Source organism: Perca fluviatilis, chromosome 15 (genome assembly GCF_010015445.1).
Source record: "Perca fluviatilis chromosome 15, GENO_Pfluv_1.0, whole genome shotgun sequence".
Lineage (NCBI taxonomy): Eukaryota > Metazoa > Chordata > Actinopteri > Perciformes > Percidae > Perca > Perca fluviatilis.
The window spans coordinates 16,544,394-16,564,351 of record NC_053126.1 but is presented as its reverse complement, the minus strand read 5'-3'; the positions used below and the strand labels follow the sequence as shown (position 1 = coordinate 16,564,351).

At 41.2% G+C, this 19,958-nt stretch overlaps 1 protein-coding gene across 3 annotated transcripts in view; it reads right to left on the bottom strand.

The window, feature by feature from the left end:
• Positions 1–488: 488 nt before the first annotated feature.
• olfm2a (olfactomedin 2a) overlaps positions 489–19,958 on the bottom strand; it is a 42,882-nt gene continuing 23,412 nt past the window's right edge. For 2 of the 3 annotated variants that reach the window (XM_039825753.1, XM_039825752.1), the window contains exons 2-6: positions 12,436–12,585; positions 7,243–7,398; positions 5,205–5,424; positions 4,333–4,439; positions 489–2,605 (exon numbers count right to left, since the gene is read on the bottom strand). In XM_039825753.1, coding sequence (XP_039681687.1) covers positions 1,931–2,605; positions 4,333–4,439; positions 5,205–5,424; positions 7,243–7,398; positions 12,436–12,585 — 1,308 coding nt within the window. In that variant the 3' untranslated portion in view covers positions 489–1,930. Of the gene's footprint in view, positions 2,606–4,332; positions 4,440–5,204; positions 5,425–7,242; positions 7,399–12,435; positions 12,586–16,494; positions 16,511–19,958 lie in introns of those variants that run through there. The other variant, XM_039825754.1, reaches the window with a different exon arrangement.

The following is a 19,958-nucleotide window of genomic DNA, read 5'->3' as shown; positions in this document are numbered from 1 at the left end:
GTCAGCTGCAGACTTTAATGGAAAACAATCTGTGAAAAATGAAGCTTCTGCCCTTTTATGCCCTAATTGTGCAGAAAATTGCCTGCACAATTAGGATTTGCTATTTTCTTAGCAGCTGACAGGGCAGTCTGATCATCCTTTTACTTTTTGTTTAGACAGTGGGCGAGCAGAGATAGGATGCTGTGGTGGATCAGGACAACAATATTAACAGTCTTCCACTCTCATCTCAATGTTTATGTGAAACTTCAGTTTACTATGCAACCGATTACATATATATCTCCATTTTTTTTAAACGATTTTGGGCCTGTCAAGCCTGGCTCTGTATTGAATTTCATGAAGACTGGACAAAGATTTCACAGGTTTGAAAACTTTATTTTCCCTCTACAGTGTACTTTCAATAATGCACTCTTTCTATACTGTATGCTGTATTGTTGTGTATTGTATTGTGCTTTAAATGTCAGCCACTCCCATGTATGAACTCATCAGGGTTCTCTTCAGCACAGCACTTTATTGATAGAAAGGTCATTCCGGATGAATAAGATCACCATGGTTAATCAAGGAAAGAAAAAATGGAACCTCCTATTTTATTGTATGTCTTCTGTGTCCACCACTGACTCTTCAAAGAATGAATGCACCCTTAGGAGTGTTATCAATGAAAAGAATAAAATTGACAGCACAGTGCCAATGTGGCTTCAGAATTATTTTCAGTAGCTAATAATAACAAAGATGCAATAAAAGGTTAGTTTGAGACTTTCATGTGAGCAGTGTCCCACTGTATGCCTTGTGTTTGAACATTTTTCTGTAGAGAGCACCCTAGGGGAGCCGTGCAACTAACAAGATTAAAACAGATTGGAGCTTGACATGCAACAGCAATTGTGAAGCCTCATTTCTCAAATGTAAATGCTCTTAGAATTCCTTTTACATTTCGTCTCCCCTTCCCTGTTTGTGCTTCTCGACCCTTCCCAGCACCACCTGCTCCTGCAGATGTTTTGCTTTCATTTTCAGTTCACTTTGGAACATAAAATGTAAGCTGTGGCTATTGCAGTTAAATTGAACACTGTTTTATTACACAGAAATGTATGGCCTGGCCTTTTTTAGATGGAAAAAAATTGGATGGAATGTTTTCAAAGATATGGTCCAATGCAGCCTTGGAGAGTGACTTGTCAGTATTCACATGCTGTCACCTCATTATTTTATGATTCGGCTGTGGTGGTAATAGCCACTCAGTATCACCAAATAGATGCAATTATTCCATTGAAATTATGCCATTGGACATTTTAAAATGTGAAGTATTTTAGATTTCATGAAAAACAGCTGTAATTTATTCTAAACACATTTTCTATCGTTCTATCGATAGGATTCGGTGAGCCACAAGGAATACATATTTGCATGTCCCCTCATCCAAGAAGAAATAAAAGAAACAATAATCATAACTAAAAAAAGAAATGGTACACCTATTTATACCTTTTTAAGAAGAACCCACCTTGGGAGTACACACATCAAAGTTTGAAGCCATGTTTTTACAACACAGAGTTTATCCTTTGTTGTTCACCCCTCCGAGATACAGTAAAGGTCTACTTGAAATGAAAGTGACAATGAAATACAAAGTCATAAATGGTAAAGACTGATATTTATTTCTCATCACAAATAAAAAGAACCATGCTTACTCATCACAGAAAGAAAAATAAGAGAAGCGCTCAGTCTTTGTATCTTTACCGACCTTGCTGCCGGAGTGTTTTTTTTTTTTTTGAGAATGTGAATAATAGCACTCTATGAAGATTGAAATTCTTTAAAAAAAAAATCCAAGCCTATGCCCATACACTGAAGCCCCCCAAACCGCACCAACCATAGCCCTACCCCCCTCCACAACTCATTTGCCCTCCCCGAACAAAAATCACAGCATTATTTGAGTGGGTCAGTCTGAGGGCTCTTAGTCCCCAGAAGTCTTAATAACCTGGAACAGTGTGACATTGTAGAGCACCTGGTGTCCATTGTTCCAGGTGTACAGGACCCTCTCCCTGGGGTTGTAGTCCATCATGGAGATGTGGGAGTATTGATTGTGGAAGGGGATGTCTGTGTACTCATAGCTTGATGTGTTGGTGTAGTAGGCAAAGTAGATCTTGGCACCAGCCAGGTGGGAGTTGGTGACATAAAGTGTACCGCAGATCATGAAAGACTCTCCAGCACTGCGCTTGGGAAAGCCCGTGTCCCAAGTCTGCAGCACTTCCAGACTCTGGGGCTCCAGGCGGCTGATGACAATGTTTCCAGCATTGGGGATGGTGGTGTAAACGGCCCACAGGCCATTCTCATCCGCCATCAGGTCGATGTCAGAGGAGCCACCCCAGGAGTAGGGAAAGGTGTTGTTATAGCCGGCCCCACTTAAGCTGCGCTGCACCAGCACACTTCGAGAACGGAAGTGGTACTTGATGATGATGTTGCTCTGGTACTTGTTGTAGTACAGTGAACCGTTATAGACCACATGACCAGTGCCTGCCCAGGGGTGAGGCAACAAGTGCTGCACAAAGTTCTGGCCCTTCATGAAATCATTCATTGTGCGGTATTCCAGGACACGCCGTCCCTTGAAGTAACCATCCATGGACCACACCTGCGGAGAGAAGAAAAATTAATCCCATTGGGAAGAGGAGACAAACTGAAGGAGATAATGAGAAGATCTAGAGGTTACAGGAGTATATTGTTATACCTGATACACCTCTCTGCAAGAACATTGTGAGCAATGTTTCATTATAGCCGGCGGCAATGCCCTGAGCAAAGTAAGCGTGTTGTTTGTATGTGGTGAATCTCTTGTTTGAGTGTGAGTGTATGCCTTCATGTACATACTTGAATGTGTGTGCAGAACTATTGATCTCTCCCACGTGTGGGAGTAAAGACTTTGCCTGCGCTTTGCAGTCAACCACTGTGTGTGCTCCTGGCCTTTCTAGTCCACATTTACAGAAAATCAATCCATTTAGCAGCTCTATCGTTTTCTTCAAGCACTCTCAGCGGATCTCTCCACTGACATGGCCCCTCTCTGGCTGCATCTCCCATCTCATTTCCTCAATGCTTCCGCAGAGGCACAGTTCAACCTTTAATTGATTCGATTAAACTGCAGTTGGCTAAGATATTCATTTTGCCCTTAACATATCAAGGGAGCTTTGCTAATATGTAGCTCTCGTTCTTCTGATGCTCCACCCATTCGTTTTTCTCCACTTTCTCTCTTTTCCTGCTCTTTCATGCTTTCTAGGTGTAGAATAGGCACTCTCCTGCAATAACAATTCCAGTGGGGCGAGAGGTAGTGTATGGGAGGAGTCGGGGGAGGTGAGGTACAGCAGCTGAATTATGGAGAAGGGGAGATTATGGAACATTAGGCATTGTTTCTCCCCTGCCTGCTAAAAGAGTCCCTAGAGCTGAGCCAGACCACATTTTTTTTTCTTCTGTTTGGCGCCTCAGCGACAATGACGTTTCCCCAAATATGATTATCATGATTGGTGAGGGTGTTGATGTGATATTGTTGATGTATCTGGCTATTAATACAATCAGTGATTGATCTAAATAGCCTAATGTGATCTCAGCAAGTAAGGTGATTAAAGACAAAGATCAGGACATTCAATCACAGAAATTGACCTTCTCTGTGGCAATATCTATTTAGTTATGATTCAGGGTGGGTATGGAAAAAGGCCATCGTAATCTCTCCCCTTAAACTTCATCAGTTTCCATTCTCCCCTACAGATGGTTAATATTCCACTCTTCCACTTTTCCACCACTTCCTCAATTCACCAGCCCCCACAATTCCTCTTAATTTTCTCCATCACTTGTCTTTTTCCACCTGCTTCTTACCACGTATCTGCCCAAACGAAACCACATGTCATCTCTAATCAGCCGAAGCCATTACTATATCATCTGGGTCCAGAGCATCTCAGCACACTCCTGGTAATTACCTAGGTGATTTAGAAAACTTTAGCCCAAACAACTCATTCATTTCTCCACTGATGATGAAGTGATTAATCAGCTGAAATTGCAGTGACAGAGGTAGACAGGGAGAAGGAAAAGGGATGCTATCCATCAGTTACTCAGCTTTGCATCCTCATTTCTCTCGTTGTCGCTCCTCCTCCAGAGCTCACGAGGAGTCCTACTCAGGCAAAACAGTCAATCAGTCACCGAAGTATCATGGCAGTGTTGCTGTGACGGATATTTTATCCACTGAGCAGCTGACAGAGTTTTTTTTGACAATGACTTTGGTTCTACTTTATCCTCTATGTTTGTTGAACTATGAAGTAGGTAGCATGGATTAAAGGGTTTTAGTTCAGGGGTGAGCCTAGAAACAGAGGGACTTACTCTGTTGTCTGAGCTGGGGATCATGGTATCGGTCATCCAGGAGCCAAACCTTGACCCTGATGCACGTACTGTGATGGGATTACTGACTCCAGTCAGCTTTCCACAGCCTGGAGGTCAAAAAAGAGAAAGAGGTAAGACGCCATACAAATGTATGTACTGTATGTATTTATGTAGGACATAAACATGTACATACTGTGGCACTGCATACAAGACACACACACACACACACAATAAAATAAAATGCGAATGGGATTGATAATTCATTAGTGAAAAAAAAAAACTGACTGTTTTTTCTAGACATATTTAAAATATCCATGCATGTTTTATTTTGCGATGTTTCCATTCTTGTCTTTGTTTCATTTTCTTTGCATTTGTTTAGCTACCCAGTTTTGTAAGTTATCTGGAAAGAAATATATATAAACGAGCAATTATTATTTCTAATTATTAACTCTCCACATGAAGTCATTTGCTTTATGCACACGCTGAATGGAAGACAATAACAAAACACTAATGACCTAAAGGCCAAACTGTAACTGCAGTCTTGTCCTGTTAAGTCATCAGTTTATGGGATTTTGTAAAATCATCAGTTTAAGCTAACACATTACATGAGAACACAATTAATTATTCATTCAGGTTTATAGGCCAATTTTTTTCAATTTATGTGGATAATTCAAACACAGAGGAGAGTGGAATTGTTGCCAATGTACAACAGACTTTTGACCATTGATGATCTTAATTTAAATTCCGTTCTGCATTGCTGTTGTCTAACCTCTAATTGTTTAAGTATTACAATGATATTTGAGAATTCCTTTCAAATTAAACACTCAATGACTACCCATCCACCCACACACCCATTTGCATATAACTTATACCTAGTTTCTGCATGCAGGAGTGGAGCCTGGTCTCCAGCAGCAGGACTCTCTGGCGCAGCTCCTCATAATCATAGGCCCCCATCTCTTCTTGAATGGCCATCAGCACCAAGGACAGATTCCTCACCTCCTCCCGAAGACGCAGGATCATCTTGGCGTCCGTCTTGTACTGTTCCAGCACTGGCAGCAGGGGGAGCAGCTGGGTCACCTTGTCTTTCAACTCCTAAGATAGTAATCACAGAGAAAGACGCATGGAAGAGCAAAAAGGGGTGGAAAAGATTAAACCCTGGGAGAATGTAGGACAGGGGATGATGTCGACCATACTAGTCAGTACAGAGGATTGTGCACAGAGGAGCTTGCCTTTACATTTTCAGTTATTGCTTCTGGTTTGTAGATCATCTCTCAATCAGGAGCTCATATTGTAGCTGGATGCTATTTCATCTTTTCGACTTCTTAGTGCCTGTATTCATCATAACATTCATAGTACAACTGCACCAAGGAGTAATTTACTGCGATATCATGTATTACTGACATTTCCGTTATATATATTGAAATTGGATTTCTCTTTCTTTGGCTATATCATAGAATACTGTACACATCACTTCCTATCTTAATATTAATGCCCTTAATAATTAAACTAAATTTTCTCACTTTTTTTGTTTCTGTATTGATCAAACTTCCACCCACTTCTTTGACTTGTACAGGCTTCTTTTTATGATCTGTAAATAGATTAAATTCAATATACAATCCTCTGTGTGGATTAGAAAGCCACTGAATTCACACATTATTTTCGATCAGGCCAAATGCACTTACTGTCTCAGCTGGTTCAGGTGATTTTCGCCTACAGTAAGGAGCATGCATGATGCTGCAGGGTGTAAACTTGGTCTGTGACTCATGTGTTTAGAAGTGAAAAGAACAATGTGTCCTTAGGTAGGAGTGCAGAAAGCAGCAGGAGAGCCAGGCTGCCTGCTTGGAAGCTAGAAGGTTCATGAGAGAAATAGTTGTATCAATAAAGTGTGGCCGCCACAGGAGGGGCTGTTTCCTCCTTGTTAAGGTTTATCGTAAATCTGGTGATGGAGCAGCTCTCAGCCCTGTGGCGCCACATCATAAATCTCATTTTCCCCTTTTCAAGCCACGAAAATCTGGTCTCGTTAATCTCCCGCGCTCTGCCATTGGCAACTTTGAGCTGCACGCATTCATCAGCCAACCTGCTTTGGTCCAATCCTTTTTTTCTTTTTAAAGATTTTTTCTCTTTATTGGATTGCGGATTTGCATTCAGACAAGTCCTGGGATATAATGCTTACTATCCGGCATATTTTAGTCATCTCTAGGCTTAACTGAGGAATTTGCTAATTTCATAAACATCTACATTATCTCCACTGGACTCACTTTCATAAAACAAAGCAATACACAGCCATTCATGCTTGTTGCTGCGCTGAGGCAGGGCCCCAGTTGTAAAGCACACTTAGCATTTATCAAAGCATCTTTTAATCAAACTATTTTATGGTCCATCTAATATCTGTAAGGGTGTGAGAAATGTGGAGAAAGCCTGGGCAAGACACCATGCTGACAGGAAGACAAAAAGGCCCGCTGATAATGGCTGCTGAGCCTGAGTTTGTAGAGAGATAAGGTAGAGATAAATGTGAATATGTTATCTAAGAGCAGACACCAGAATGTTAAGTATATAGAGAAAGTAAGGCTGAGTGGGGAGGGAAAGAGGAAAGGATATAAAGAGAAGAATATAGAAAAAAAAACCTCCTCTTCCAGGAGTTTAATAATTCAGGAGCATGTGAATTTGTTCACATTTCCTCTGCCCATGACTCAAAGATTGTTTGGGAATTGAATTTGTGTATCTATACGGCAGTCTATCAAGAGTCATACAACATTTTATTGTATGTGAAGAGCGAAAGAGAGTGCAATGCATCTGGCAAAGTTTGTGTGCACATGGAGAGCAATGCCCCTTCTAATAGTATCTGAATTCACTTGAGAATAATACACACACACACACACACTGTACAGAAGGTGACAGACAGCCAATTACCTGAAAGCCCTTTGGATTGAGACTGCGGGGATTTTCCGAGGCCACCTTCAGCTTTCCATCCACCACTTTCATTAGTCCCTCAGTGTTCCTTACATACTGTAGATCTCTGTACGTCCGCAGGTCCAGCACCTCCATTGACTGGCTAATGTTCTGAACCTGTTACACATACACACACACACACACACACACACACACACAAACACACAATTTCAGTGTAATTCTTAAAGGAATAGATTGGATTTTTGACACAATCATCCACTCCTCATGCAGCTCTAGCTTGCAATTAGAGCTGAACTGATTAGTCGATTTACCGATTAGTTGATCAGCTATTTTGATGATCGATTACTCATTTAAGTAATTTTTCCCCAAGTAAGGAACGTTAGTTAGTGAACAGTGGAAAATGATCAACAATCCAATAATGAGTGAGTGAGGAGCATATTGGCGAATGTGTCCAGCAAACCTTGAGGTAAGCTTTTATTTTCATAGCGAACATTAAATTGTTAATCTTGTCATGTTTGGAGGCCACAGTGCAGCACTTTGCTCAAGCTAAAGTGAATTAACAGTTACGGGAGAATGATGTCCATGGCAAGCGTTTGTCATGAGTCAAGTCTGATTACACAGCCTGAGCAAATAAAGTGACAGTAACGGCACATTAGCCGCTGCCAGAACAATGCAAAATAAATAGGCGAAAGTTGCAGGGCATGGGCATGCTCCATGGGGCAAATGTTGTCTATTTTAACGTTTAAATGCATTGATTATTCTTATCTATGGATGGAAATATTTGTGCTGTAGCCTGAACTATTTTGCACTTCAGAATTATTACCATGCACACACAGGTGGAATAGTTTTTCTTCATATTTTTACATTAATGTCACTAGGAAGCATACCAGTAGAAATATATATTCATATTTGTAAGTGGGATATATATATATATATATATAAGTAAGTGGGATTGTCTGGAATCTGGCAATATAATAACCATTATGGTGGGATACACTGGCTAAGCTGTGCTGACATAAATAGTTCACATGAGAATACATTATAATTTTGGCCTTTTGGCTGAGTCTCTATCTGTCAGAGGAAGAGCAGGAGACCGTTTAGAAGAAGTTGGTAATTTCATAGTGCAGATTAACACTTTTGTATGCACTATGGCACGTATTAGCACCGGGTCTCGGACACCCGAGATTAACAATACAAAATATAATCTATAAAAGTCTATCTATCTATCTAAAAAAAAACTAAAAAAACAAATTAAACTACTAAAACAGACTAAGCGGGTGACAAACAATGTGCAAAAGCAAAAAAATAAGAAACAAAAAGCAAGAATAGCCAAGATGAAAAGCCAATGTATCATGAAAAAGCAGCACAGTTGTCCAGAATGTATCAGGATAAATATACAAATTATACACAACACATTCATAAGTTATGCAATAAAAGTCAACAGGTACCCAGTTAGAATATAAATATACTATCTCCCACAGCTATCAAAACAGAAGGGTAGCATGCCTACAGTACCATTATGTACAAGTTAATGGATACATACAAGATATAATGCAAACTGAATAAATCTCATGGAGTTGCAAACATGCTGTCAAGTAGGTGTTTATTTAATCTCAGTTCTCAGTTTTGCACTATGTTTAAATTTTACTAAGTACTCTGCTTGCTCACAATTCGACAGCCCACTCTGTTGATGCATAACCAGCCTACTGTTTCATACACCCCCTCATCTGCTGCACGTTGCACTGAACTGGCCAGAAATCATCCGAACATTGACAAATGTTGCAGGGTTGTGGTGCATATAGGCGGCTCATGTGTACATATGTCCAACTAACCACACAAACAGACACCCACCCAAAGAGACACGCAACACTAAAACTCCAAGCGAATAGAAGATATTTATTCAAATCACTCCTAACAAAAACAGTCCCAATTCTCAAAGGTCACAGTATGACATAAAGTCTGTTTAGCACCAAATGCCTTGCTTGCCTACACTATGACAGCCCACTCAATTAGTTTGTGTCCAGCCTACAGTTTTATACACCCAACTTATCTCCCACGTGCTTCATGAACTAGCCAGGGAATATTTGGTCAGAATATATTTTCTTCACCAATTAAAAACGTATTTGACAGCACTACAGATGGAATAGTTGGATGAATGTGTAACAGTAAACGGCTCCACCTGCCTTGAGTCTAAACAAATGCAGTGTCACCATCCTCCTGGGCTGTGGTGGCAGTTGGGACTGCTCCATCCTCTGAGCCATGATAACTGATCCACACACACACACACACACACACACACACACACACACACACACACACACACACACACACACACACACACACACACACACACACACTCACACTCACACTCACACTCACACTCACACACATACACACACCAGGCATTTCACGCTTTCTTCTGGCCACATAATATGCTCCACACACTTATACTTCTCAGAATCCAATCAGTCGCAGGTGTCCAGTGTAATGATTCACTTTCTAAACCACATCCTAAAGTGTTTGTGTGTAGTGTATGCATGCCTGACTGTGCCCTCCTATCTCAATTGATCTCATCTTAACTTAGTCAGTCAGACAGAGAGGTCAAAGGGGGATGAGGTGTTCTAAAGTTAGTGCCGTGAGCATTCTCACACCACTGTCCTTCAGGGCTAACTCTGCCCTGGATGGTATTTAGTCTGCCCTTGCAGAAAGCTGAATATAGGCTACTTTACATTCTTTGAACAGAGGGCAGTTTTGTTAGTGCAACCTTGGCATTCTGTGTCCGGGAGAGCCTTTGTGGATCTGGTCTGCTCAAATAATTCCCACACATGCTTTGGGTTCAAACGAGGATGTCTTAGCGAGCATGGTGCTGTTATGCACATACACAGACACGTAGTCTTTTAACTTGTGCCTTTCATTTGTTTGAGCTGACATAGCGCTGACCCCAGGTGTCCTCATTAGGCTGTGCTTTGCTTGTTTTTGATGGGAACGCTTGGCTCTGATAACTGCTGTCTTTCAAGCAGTGTGCATGTCCAGAGGGCAGACACAAAAACATACACCCACATTTGTGTAATTCAATCCAATACAAAAAAAAAGATATTTGCAAAGCTTATAATATTCAGAGACCGTGACAGAGAGGCGATGATTTCACTCTGTGGTAATTTCTGAAGGCTTATTTTGTGTATTGTATTGACATGCAGTACAATGCAGCAACACAAACGGTTCCCCTTAAAATTTAGAGCTGAAATATACACTTCTCTGACATAATTAAACAAATAACATTATACGCTTTTAAAGTAGTATTCATGTCTTTTCTAATTAATTGTTCTGTAAGGTTTTACTGATTTTCACAGATAAATATGCTATTTCTTTTAAGAGGAGCATATGTGTTTAACCTCATTTTCACCTGTATTTTATGTCTTCACCCCCCCCCCCCTCCAAATGTTGTCTCTTTCTGCAAGAAAGCTTATTTACAGTTAACAGGATCACTGTGCAATGTTGACAGCTCAGAAGTTCTTTCCACTGGCGGGAAAAAAAAACATGAGCATGAAATACCAATGAGCAGCTGATTATGTACCTTGAAATAAGAAAACATAATTGTTACTGTATTAACCTGAGAATGAGGACATTGGTGAGAATTAATGCAATATGTGAATTCAGGTGTCTCACTGATCCATGAGGATCTCAGAGCCAATCCAGCATCTTATCTTACCCCCATCTCACCTCAAAAGAGCACATCAATGTCATTCTTACCCACTCGTTTCTACCTATTTTTTCCCAGGCTCCCAGCGTCCACCCTGTCATTCACCAATTCGCTGGTTTGGCGCGTCCACAAGAAAAACTCTGCTGTGAATGAGCTGCCACGGCCCATCAAGTAAGTGAAAGCTGTTAAACATTATTTCTCAGGTTTTTATTATGTAGTTTTGGAAAAGACAACTAAAGAATGGAAAGATGCCAATCAGCAAACCGCCAATTAATGCAGTTGCAGATCTGAGAGTCAACAAGCAGCTGGTGATCCCTTATAAGCAGAGGTCCTCTCCTCTGCCTCTACTCTTACTCCTGATCTGTGTTTGTCGGTGTGTTTATGCACTAGCCACTAGCAGGAAATTACATTTGCATGCACTGCACTGCAGAGTAGGTCAATAATGCTGTAAATAAAACATGGATTTATTGTCTGGTTGCTGAAACAGAGAGTTCCGCTTGTGTAAACGTTTTTGTATAACATTACATGTATTTGCTTGTCATACATGACACGAGTATTCACAAAAAAGAGCGTTGACTTAAGCTTGATTTATACTTCTGTGTAATATCTATGTACATGGGTACGTGGAGACACGAACCTACGTCGGACCCTACGCCGTAGCCTGACGTACATCTCTCAAATAATGTAACAACACGTTGCGGCGACGTACGTCGCTCGGCCGTGGCTTGATAGCATTGCATTTCCCCCGTCTCATTTCCTGGTTCTCCTTCTCCATAAACAACATGAAATCAAGGAGAGGGTTAACTTTTCCTGCCACAGATGTCCCGCCTTGGTCAGAAAGCACAGGGGAGACACTTTGTTTCTCTCACTATGACTCTAGAGTCACTACTCGGTCCGAAGCTAATCGCCGTCACTCGATGCAAACACCAACATACAAGTATAAACATCAGGCCACTTATGTAGGCTACGGCGAAAGCTCTGCGTGGAGCCTCAGCACAACCTCAAATCAAGCTTTATATTTTTCACTTAGAGGAATACAGAATGAGCACAAGTCTGAATAAACAGATTTAGTGTGCAGCATTTACTGTGTAACTAGGCAAACAAAGCATTTGCTATCTTCACTGATTTGTGAAACAATTAATCTTCTTAATTCTTATCTAATGGATTTATATTTATAAAAGACACTTTAGAATGCTAAGGCTCAGTGAATCTAATTCCATGGGTAAGTTTAGGACATTTCTCTTATTAAGGCACTGTAAGCAGCTCTGCTGCTCAAAAAAGAAAAGTTCAACCAACAATAACAATCTTCCGATTGGCGTCATATTAATCTGCATGACTGCTCAACTGTGGGGTAAAGGAAGTAAAACTATTCACTTCAGTATCCTATATGTGGCAGACGGCGCCAGACACGAGCGCAGTGCAATGTGGCAGTTTGTGTGTCTGCGTGGTTAACAGTCGTGTCTCAAAGTGAGCGTGTTATTGACAGCTGTCACCTTCTCCATGAGCTGGCGAAGTTGCCTGCTGCGTGGGTCGCGGTTACACATGTTCTGGGCTGGTGCGACCACGGTACAGATACACTTCCCATCTGCGTCCTGTGCCGAGCTGTAGATCTGCCAGCCCTCCTCTGGGCTTGGGTACAGAGCCTGCAGAAACATGGAGACATATATATCTTAGACCAAGAGAAGAAACTGGTTGCTTCTGTCTGCTGTTGTTTATCTATGTTGCCAGGCTTTTCAAAATGCATGAATGCAGACAATATATTTTATTCTGCCAGACTGTAAGTAATCTGAGAAGTGTTCCACCCTTATTAAATATTTCTAAACTAATAGATGTATCTAATACTTGAAAGTGTTGTAGAAAGTGTTTGGAGAAAAGAAAGACTCTTTAATACATTCCATATCGTGATTAGTTGTGCCCATTCTGTCACCATATGTTAGCTGCAAAGTCATAATTTCTCCATGGCATTCTCTTTCTCTCTTGCAACCCTGTCAAAAGTTACTGTTCCCCAAAGGCAATTAATGGCAATTGATCCCTCCAACTACTCAAAATTACATGGAGTCAACAGAGAAAGTGAAAGTGAAGCCAGAGATTGACAGAGACAGGAAAAGGAAGAGAGAGATGGGGGATAGAAGAGTCAGAGGGAGAAAATAAGCAGAAATGGGTGCAGATTAAGATAAGACAAAGAACATTGGTGGAAAATACACAAAGGGATGAAAAACACAACAGCGTGACAGAGATAGAGTAAGAGCTTGATGGAGGATGAAGAAAGACAAAGACGAATGGGAGGAAAATGGGGGTTTCAAAGAGAAGAGGAAGAGGGAGGGATCAGGCCAGGCTGTGTCAAAGCAGAGAATCTAATAAGTTTGGCCACAGAGAGGAAATGGAGCTGTTTGGGATCGATAATGCAGCCCCGTAACCAGTGGAGGAGGGGCGAGGCTGAAAGGGTGGATTTCTCTCTCTGACTAATCCAATCAAAAGTAATGCTGTGTGCTCGCAAGCACATGCAAAGGCCTGGCTAGGACGACCCGTTCATTCATGCTGCACCTACACACACTCGGCTTATAAAGCAAAATGTAATGAGAGCAGGAGCAGCCATTTTAGTGATAAAATTAAAGACCCATCCACATAAGTGGAAGGAAAAGGCTGGAAATAAAATCTTGTGGCTCGGCTCGCTGCCACTCTCCTGCTTTGCTCTGAGCAGTGTTGTGCTGTGCTCTCGTCTCCTTGGGTCGGGGGATCAGATTAAAATGTCTTGGGGGACAGGGGGACTGTGTGATTGGAGTGTAAAGTAGCAACCACCCTGAAAGCCAATGTGCTCACTGTCACATCTTGTCACTCCTGCCACTCCCTTGGCACCCCACCCCCTCTCTCCCTTTCCTCTCCTGCACTCACTGCCTTTCCTTCTTCTTCCCTCACCCTCTCAGAATGCGTTGACTTGCTTCAATTTACTTGAATTGTGGCCAACAGACTATAGCTACGTGAGGTTAAATGTACTGTAATGTCAGCCCTGACAATTGAATTATAAATTTTTTATTTGAACTCTTTCATTATTTTTTTTAGTAGACTCTCTACACTCTGAATTTGATTAAACTAAGGAAGGAGTAATATTCTATTCACATTTTCTATTCATACAGTATTACATACATACATTAATGATATTTCAGTATGACCGACTGACTCACGGTGGAACTTATTGACATACTTCCTAAAGTATTATTCTATTATTCTTAATATTTATGCATATTTGTGAGTCAGTGTGCAGCCAGTTCCTGCAGTGACTCCAGTCTTCACAGCAGAGCCTCCTTCAATTTCTTTCAACCGCATCTGACTGTCTATTTCATTCTGCCATTGCCTGAGGGGGAGATTCTTTTCCTCTGTCTGCTGCTCTGCCCGCATCTCACTCACTGTCAGGACTTCTGATTTATTGCAGCATGTGTGTTTGAGTGTGTGAGTACTCATGTGTTTTATGTCTGTGAGTATTAATGTGTGTATCTGTAAATATCTGCCGGTGTACAAGAAGAGCACATACAGTATATGTCTGTTCTTACATAAAGTATATACATGATGTAAATTTTACAGATTTTTAATAATGCATGCATTTGGACATGCATTTTAAACTGCAGCTCCACTACTGATCTACCATTGAGAGGGTTTGTTTGGAAATCCCTGCAGATGTATGCACGATTACTGCACGACTGTAGACGAGCATATGTAATGGCGGCTACAATACTGTGGGCGTGTTCAGGATAGTGGTGCTTGACACCACAGCATGGCACACCGGCTTCTTGTTACAGTTGATGTCCTGTGGTGTTAACAGGTGGAGGTTAGCTTGCCTCAAACAGCAGAATCCACTTATGTTACTCACTCTGAGGGTATGTGCAGCCTCCTGCATTCAATTAAATTGCCTTATATCCATACATGTGGGGGCTGTCTGCACCACTGAATATCTGCACCAGATATTCACTTTTGGTTAAGAAGTATGGGCAAGTGGGCATACATTTTTCATACTGCTATCAGCCTGAAAGTGAGCCACAGTTCGTGTCACACTGATTTCTTATGATATGTTACATAGTGGGCAGTAATAAGCAATACATTAAAAATTAAACAAAGTAATATTGGAGGCATGTCAGCTCCATTATCATAATACTTTCTTCATTTTCCAACATGTTTAAACTCATGCTGTGCTCCTCATGTGCTTTTTCCCTAGCCAGGGAGTTTTCACAGCATCACATCTCCTCCTCTCTTCATTAATGTTTCATAAATGCTGGGCTGAAATTAAAAGCTTATTTGAATCGGTTCCAATTTCATTACTACCCACCTATCCATTCTGCACTAACTTCGCCATTCTCATCACAGTGGCAGTTTTGAGAGCAGAAGGGAAGAGGTAATTTTTAAATGCAAATGTGTTTTGTCCCTATATGCTTTGTGCCTGAGCCGTTGCAAGGCAATCTATCAGCGCTCATATGCAACTGACCTCTCAGGGTGCAAGTAGTAAACTTGAATAGGTTTTTGAAACACTGGTTAAATGTAAATATGACTGCAGCAAAGAGTGGGTCATTGACATTGGTTCATTTAACATATTGAGCACACCATGCAGCCTATCCGATATCTCATTAGTGCTAGAAAAACAACTTCCTCAATATCTAATGTTATACAGAATAATATTCAGGGTAAGCAGATTGAAATGGATGTTTGCATACTGCAGGCAGGTCAGGCCTCAGAGTGTTAACATTTGATAACATAACCTGTGCTATCTACGTCATTCAATCAATGGCGGCTAGCTGGGGGCACTTCAGGTCTGGGGGATAATCCTCTCCTCCCAGACGCAGGTGGTGGTTTCAGGAGAGAGGAGGTGTTCAGTTCACTGTCCCAGAAATCCACCCATTAGATGTGAGGAATTAAATAGAATATGTAAGTGACAGATTTGAAGCTGTCACAGTCATGGCTGCCATGCAAAAGCCCATTAAGGAAGAAGACAGCAGCAATGAAAACAACAGGAAACCGCAGAGGGCAAAAGGGTTGAAAAAATCAATTGGGCTTGCTCACTAATGTGAAAATTTCTTTTTGGCCTGCCCCTTTTGCGCCACCCCAAGGTTTCCTTTGTTCCCATGACATCACATGTGACAGCCTAAGCTTATGAAGTCCCACCATCCACTGCTGGCATGTCTTCTAACCACAACCTCCCATTCTCCTAATAAAAAAACGATTTAAGATGGAGTTACTGATAGGCGGAAAAGAAAGAGTTGTGGTTTTAGAAAGGCTGACGAGAAAGACAGATGGCTCTAATTTCATCGAGCTTAGTTCAAACGCTGCCCAGTTACAATGCTGAATGACAACTTTAGTTAAATCCCTGCTGAGAGTGGGATAGAGAAGATGAGATAAGAGGATGTGGCCATTACTAAGCTAAAAGCAGTAACCAAATGTGATTCCAACTTTCCTCCTCTGCCTCCTGTACGCTGCAGACAGTAGAGATCAGATTCAGATCAGATAATATGTGTAGTTTAGAGGCAATTATTATGAAAAATAACTAACTAATCACTTCGTGCTATTACCTGAGCGCATCCTCAAAGTGCAAAGGTGCTGTGAACCTTTTAGTGATTAACAAAGTTCAGAGGGATTATCCAATTAGACATTCAAGCTGGTGGTATCGCTGTCGAGAGTTGCAGGATGAACTTCCTCTGGCATTTCATTAGACCGACTCTGGAGCTGGCTGCTGTAAAGTCAAAGCTAAATGAGATCATAAATCTACAGCTCCCTACTTCATGAGCATGACGGGAAGTCTATAATAACTTTCATAAGCAGCACGCAGAAGGGGCAAACAGGAAGTTATAAACCAGAGATATGGGAGAGAGCTGACCGCTACACTATGAGCTGAGCTTGCCATCACATCTGAGAAACTGCAACGCCACAGGGGACGGACAGTGTAAGAGAGAAAGAAATAAGCATTTTAAGAATACTAAAGGCGTCAAGGAGACTAAGGGTAACAAATTAAGGTGCTACCGATGTATTCCATCTCTTTCTTGTTTCCATCCCAACTTTGTTAAACCAAGTTCTACAGCTTCACTTTGTTTTCCTCTCTCTCTCCCTCAGCAGAATTATTCTTCTCTAAAATGTTTGTCCCCAGAAAAGTAGAAACATCTGTCCCTGCTGCACAGAGCTCACTTCTATTTATATTATGGCCAAACATTCAGACCTCATTTTTCATTTCATTCATTTGCTGGATATTACTTTAATTGGCCATGCAAATACACACTCCCACTCTGAAGGATGTAACGATTACTGGTGTAACGGTAAACCACGGTAAAAATATTGACAATAATAATTACCGTTTTCATTTAAAATATCATTATTATCACGGTGGATTACCACGGTGTGGAAACCCTGTGTTTAATCCTTCCCAGCTTCATCCGAGTCTCCTGAAGTTGCCGCTCAGGTGCACTGCGTAGCCTACAACATGTGTTTCTTGAAGTTGGAATCATGGCGGAAGGAGGAGATGACAGCGCTCAGGACATTTATCAGCCTTGTAAAAAAGGCCATAGTAATTGCTCTCTCTCCTGAGATGATTGAACAATCAGTGACGAGAGTCATCGCTTTGATCTCCTCCCAATTACTCGCACTCAGACAGGAGAAGGGGACAGCATGCAGCAGCTGTAAAACTTTTTTCTTTATCATTCCTTTCCCGTTTTTGGACTTGTTGAAGTGATGTGTGTAGCCCAGAACGTAAGTTAAAACTATTCTGTAGCTTGCTAAATTGTCATGGGTTTTACTGCCTCGTTATCTGTGTTAATGTTAAAGCTACGTGTATTCATATTTCAATAAGTGTTCTGCTACATAAGTTTAGCCCGTGTTACGACATTTATTTGGAGAGAGAGAGAGAGAGAGAGAGAGAGAGAGAGAGAGAGATATTATTGCCTTGATAATATTGCTGTTGCTGTGTTTCTTATCGCATAGCTGACAGATGTGCAGATTGTTTAATATTACTTGTGCAGCCACGTGTTGATATTCAGGTTGTGTTAGGGCAATGTGCTAGCAACGTGCAATCGCCAGTAAACAGACTAGCGCTGTGGAGCCACGTGCTTAGTTATTAAAGGTGTATTACGCTGTTTGCTCTGTTATGGATATGTGTGCTGTAACAGATGTGGCTTATTCTCAGTTTGTGTTACTGAGCAATATGTTACATTTATGTTAATTATTACAGAGCAAAGAATGTCATTCTTAGTATTGTTTCTTGTTATATGCTGGTGGCTATAACATTTAGTTTTGGTAAATAATGTTCATATTAAGTCTGATGCTTATTAATGTGTATTATTATTTGCTTAAATTTCAGAACCACATCCAACGTCACATGTAACGTCAAATACAACTTCATAGTTAACTTCATGTACGAGTTGAAATTAAATCTTCGTGGATCTGCAGCGGGCCAGTGTTTCAGTAGCCAGTTTTCAAACCTATTGCCTATATTTTTGTAATATAATAAACACTGATACAGTTTTTGAAACTATTTCAGCTTGTGTAGGCCTATCAATGCTTTCTGAACATGTTGAACACACTTTTAAAAATACCACGATAATACCGGAAACCGTGATAATTTTGGTCACTATAACCGTGAGGTTAAATTTTCATACTGTTACATCCCTACCCACTCTTCAAATGAACAATCAGTCAATCCTTATGCAGAGGCCAGATGCTGGCCTTTACAATAACATTCAATGAAGACTCCTAGTGAAGTCCCTGGTCTCTCCTGTGCCCAAGGAAAACGGATTACCACAATCAGCACAGCATGGTTGCCAGTCAATAATATGACTCATAAACTTATCATGCCCCTCTCCCTGCTGCCTCGCACTCCCTCCCACTCCATCACTCCTGCTCGCTTTCCATCTGCAGCTCACTCGTTCCAATCCGGATCATACTAAAATGACAGTGGGGTTGGACAGATGCGTCAAGCACTCTTTTTTAAGTGGGGAGGCTGTTGGAGAAGTGAGAATGAAAGTGAAAATTACACTCACCCCTGCTCAGCGCTTACGAGCCACAATTTTATACTTTTTGGAACAGGCTGCTAGTGCCATGCCTGGTGGTGTAATGCATTTGGCATCCACTCTGTTGTTAGACGCTACAAGATAGCTCTATCACGGCTAGTGTTAAATAGAGGGGGGGAGACAAGAGTAGCAGGGTAGCAAGTGCGAGAAAACATTGTATAAACTGTTACAACAGTCAGTGGTTCAATGAACGAAATAGGATTGCAGAAGTGTGTGGATTGTAAAATCATCAAATTGCTTTTGAAGGGCAAAGCAATGATTCAGGCATAAATTCAGTTGGATTGAAATTACACTCATTATTGCAAATGAACCATGTCAAAAGCCTGATTATGAGCCCAACTATAGAGTCTGGGATCAATACTGCTTCGTACACAGGCTGCAACACAATTAGCTCATGTATCAAAACAATTTGAAATTATATTACAAGATTGGCTTTCACTGTGATTCTGGCTCTGCACACCGATTCACATTGACTAGGTAGTAAAAGACACCTGTCAGGGTCTGAACTTAAATAAAGTTTGGTTGAAGGAAGCACAAATAAACATAAAAATAAAGTGCTGAAATAAACTTTTGCAGCTGTGTTTAATCTTTAATCCATAGCCAAGAATCACTCTTTACAATCTGCTTTATTGGATTGCAGAGTGGATGTGATAAAGTTTACAGTCCTGCACATTGACAGACAAGGGTGACCCCAATCAGATTCTGAGCCCTAGCTCTTTGTACTCTGCCATTTGTTCCATGCTCCTTTTTGATGGTGAGAATATTTTCTTCACTCTTCTGCCTCACAGCTTTCTTATTTTAGATATCAAAGGGAGAGTCCCCGCAAACACACACACACGCACGCACGCACACACACACACACGCACGCACGCACGCACGCACGCACGCACGCACGCACACACACACACACACACACACACACACACACACACACACACACACATACTACTGTGCTGTCTTCAGTGCGGTATTATGGATAT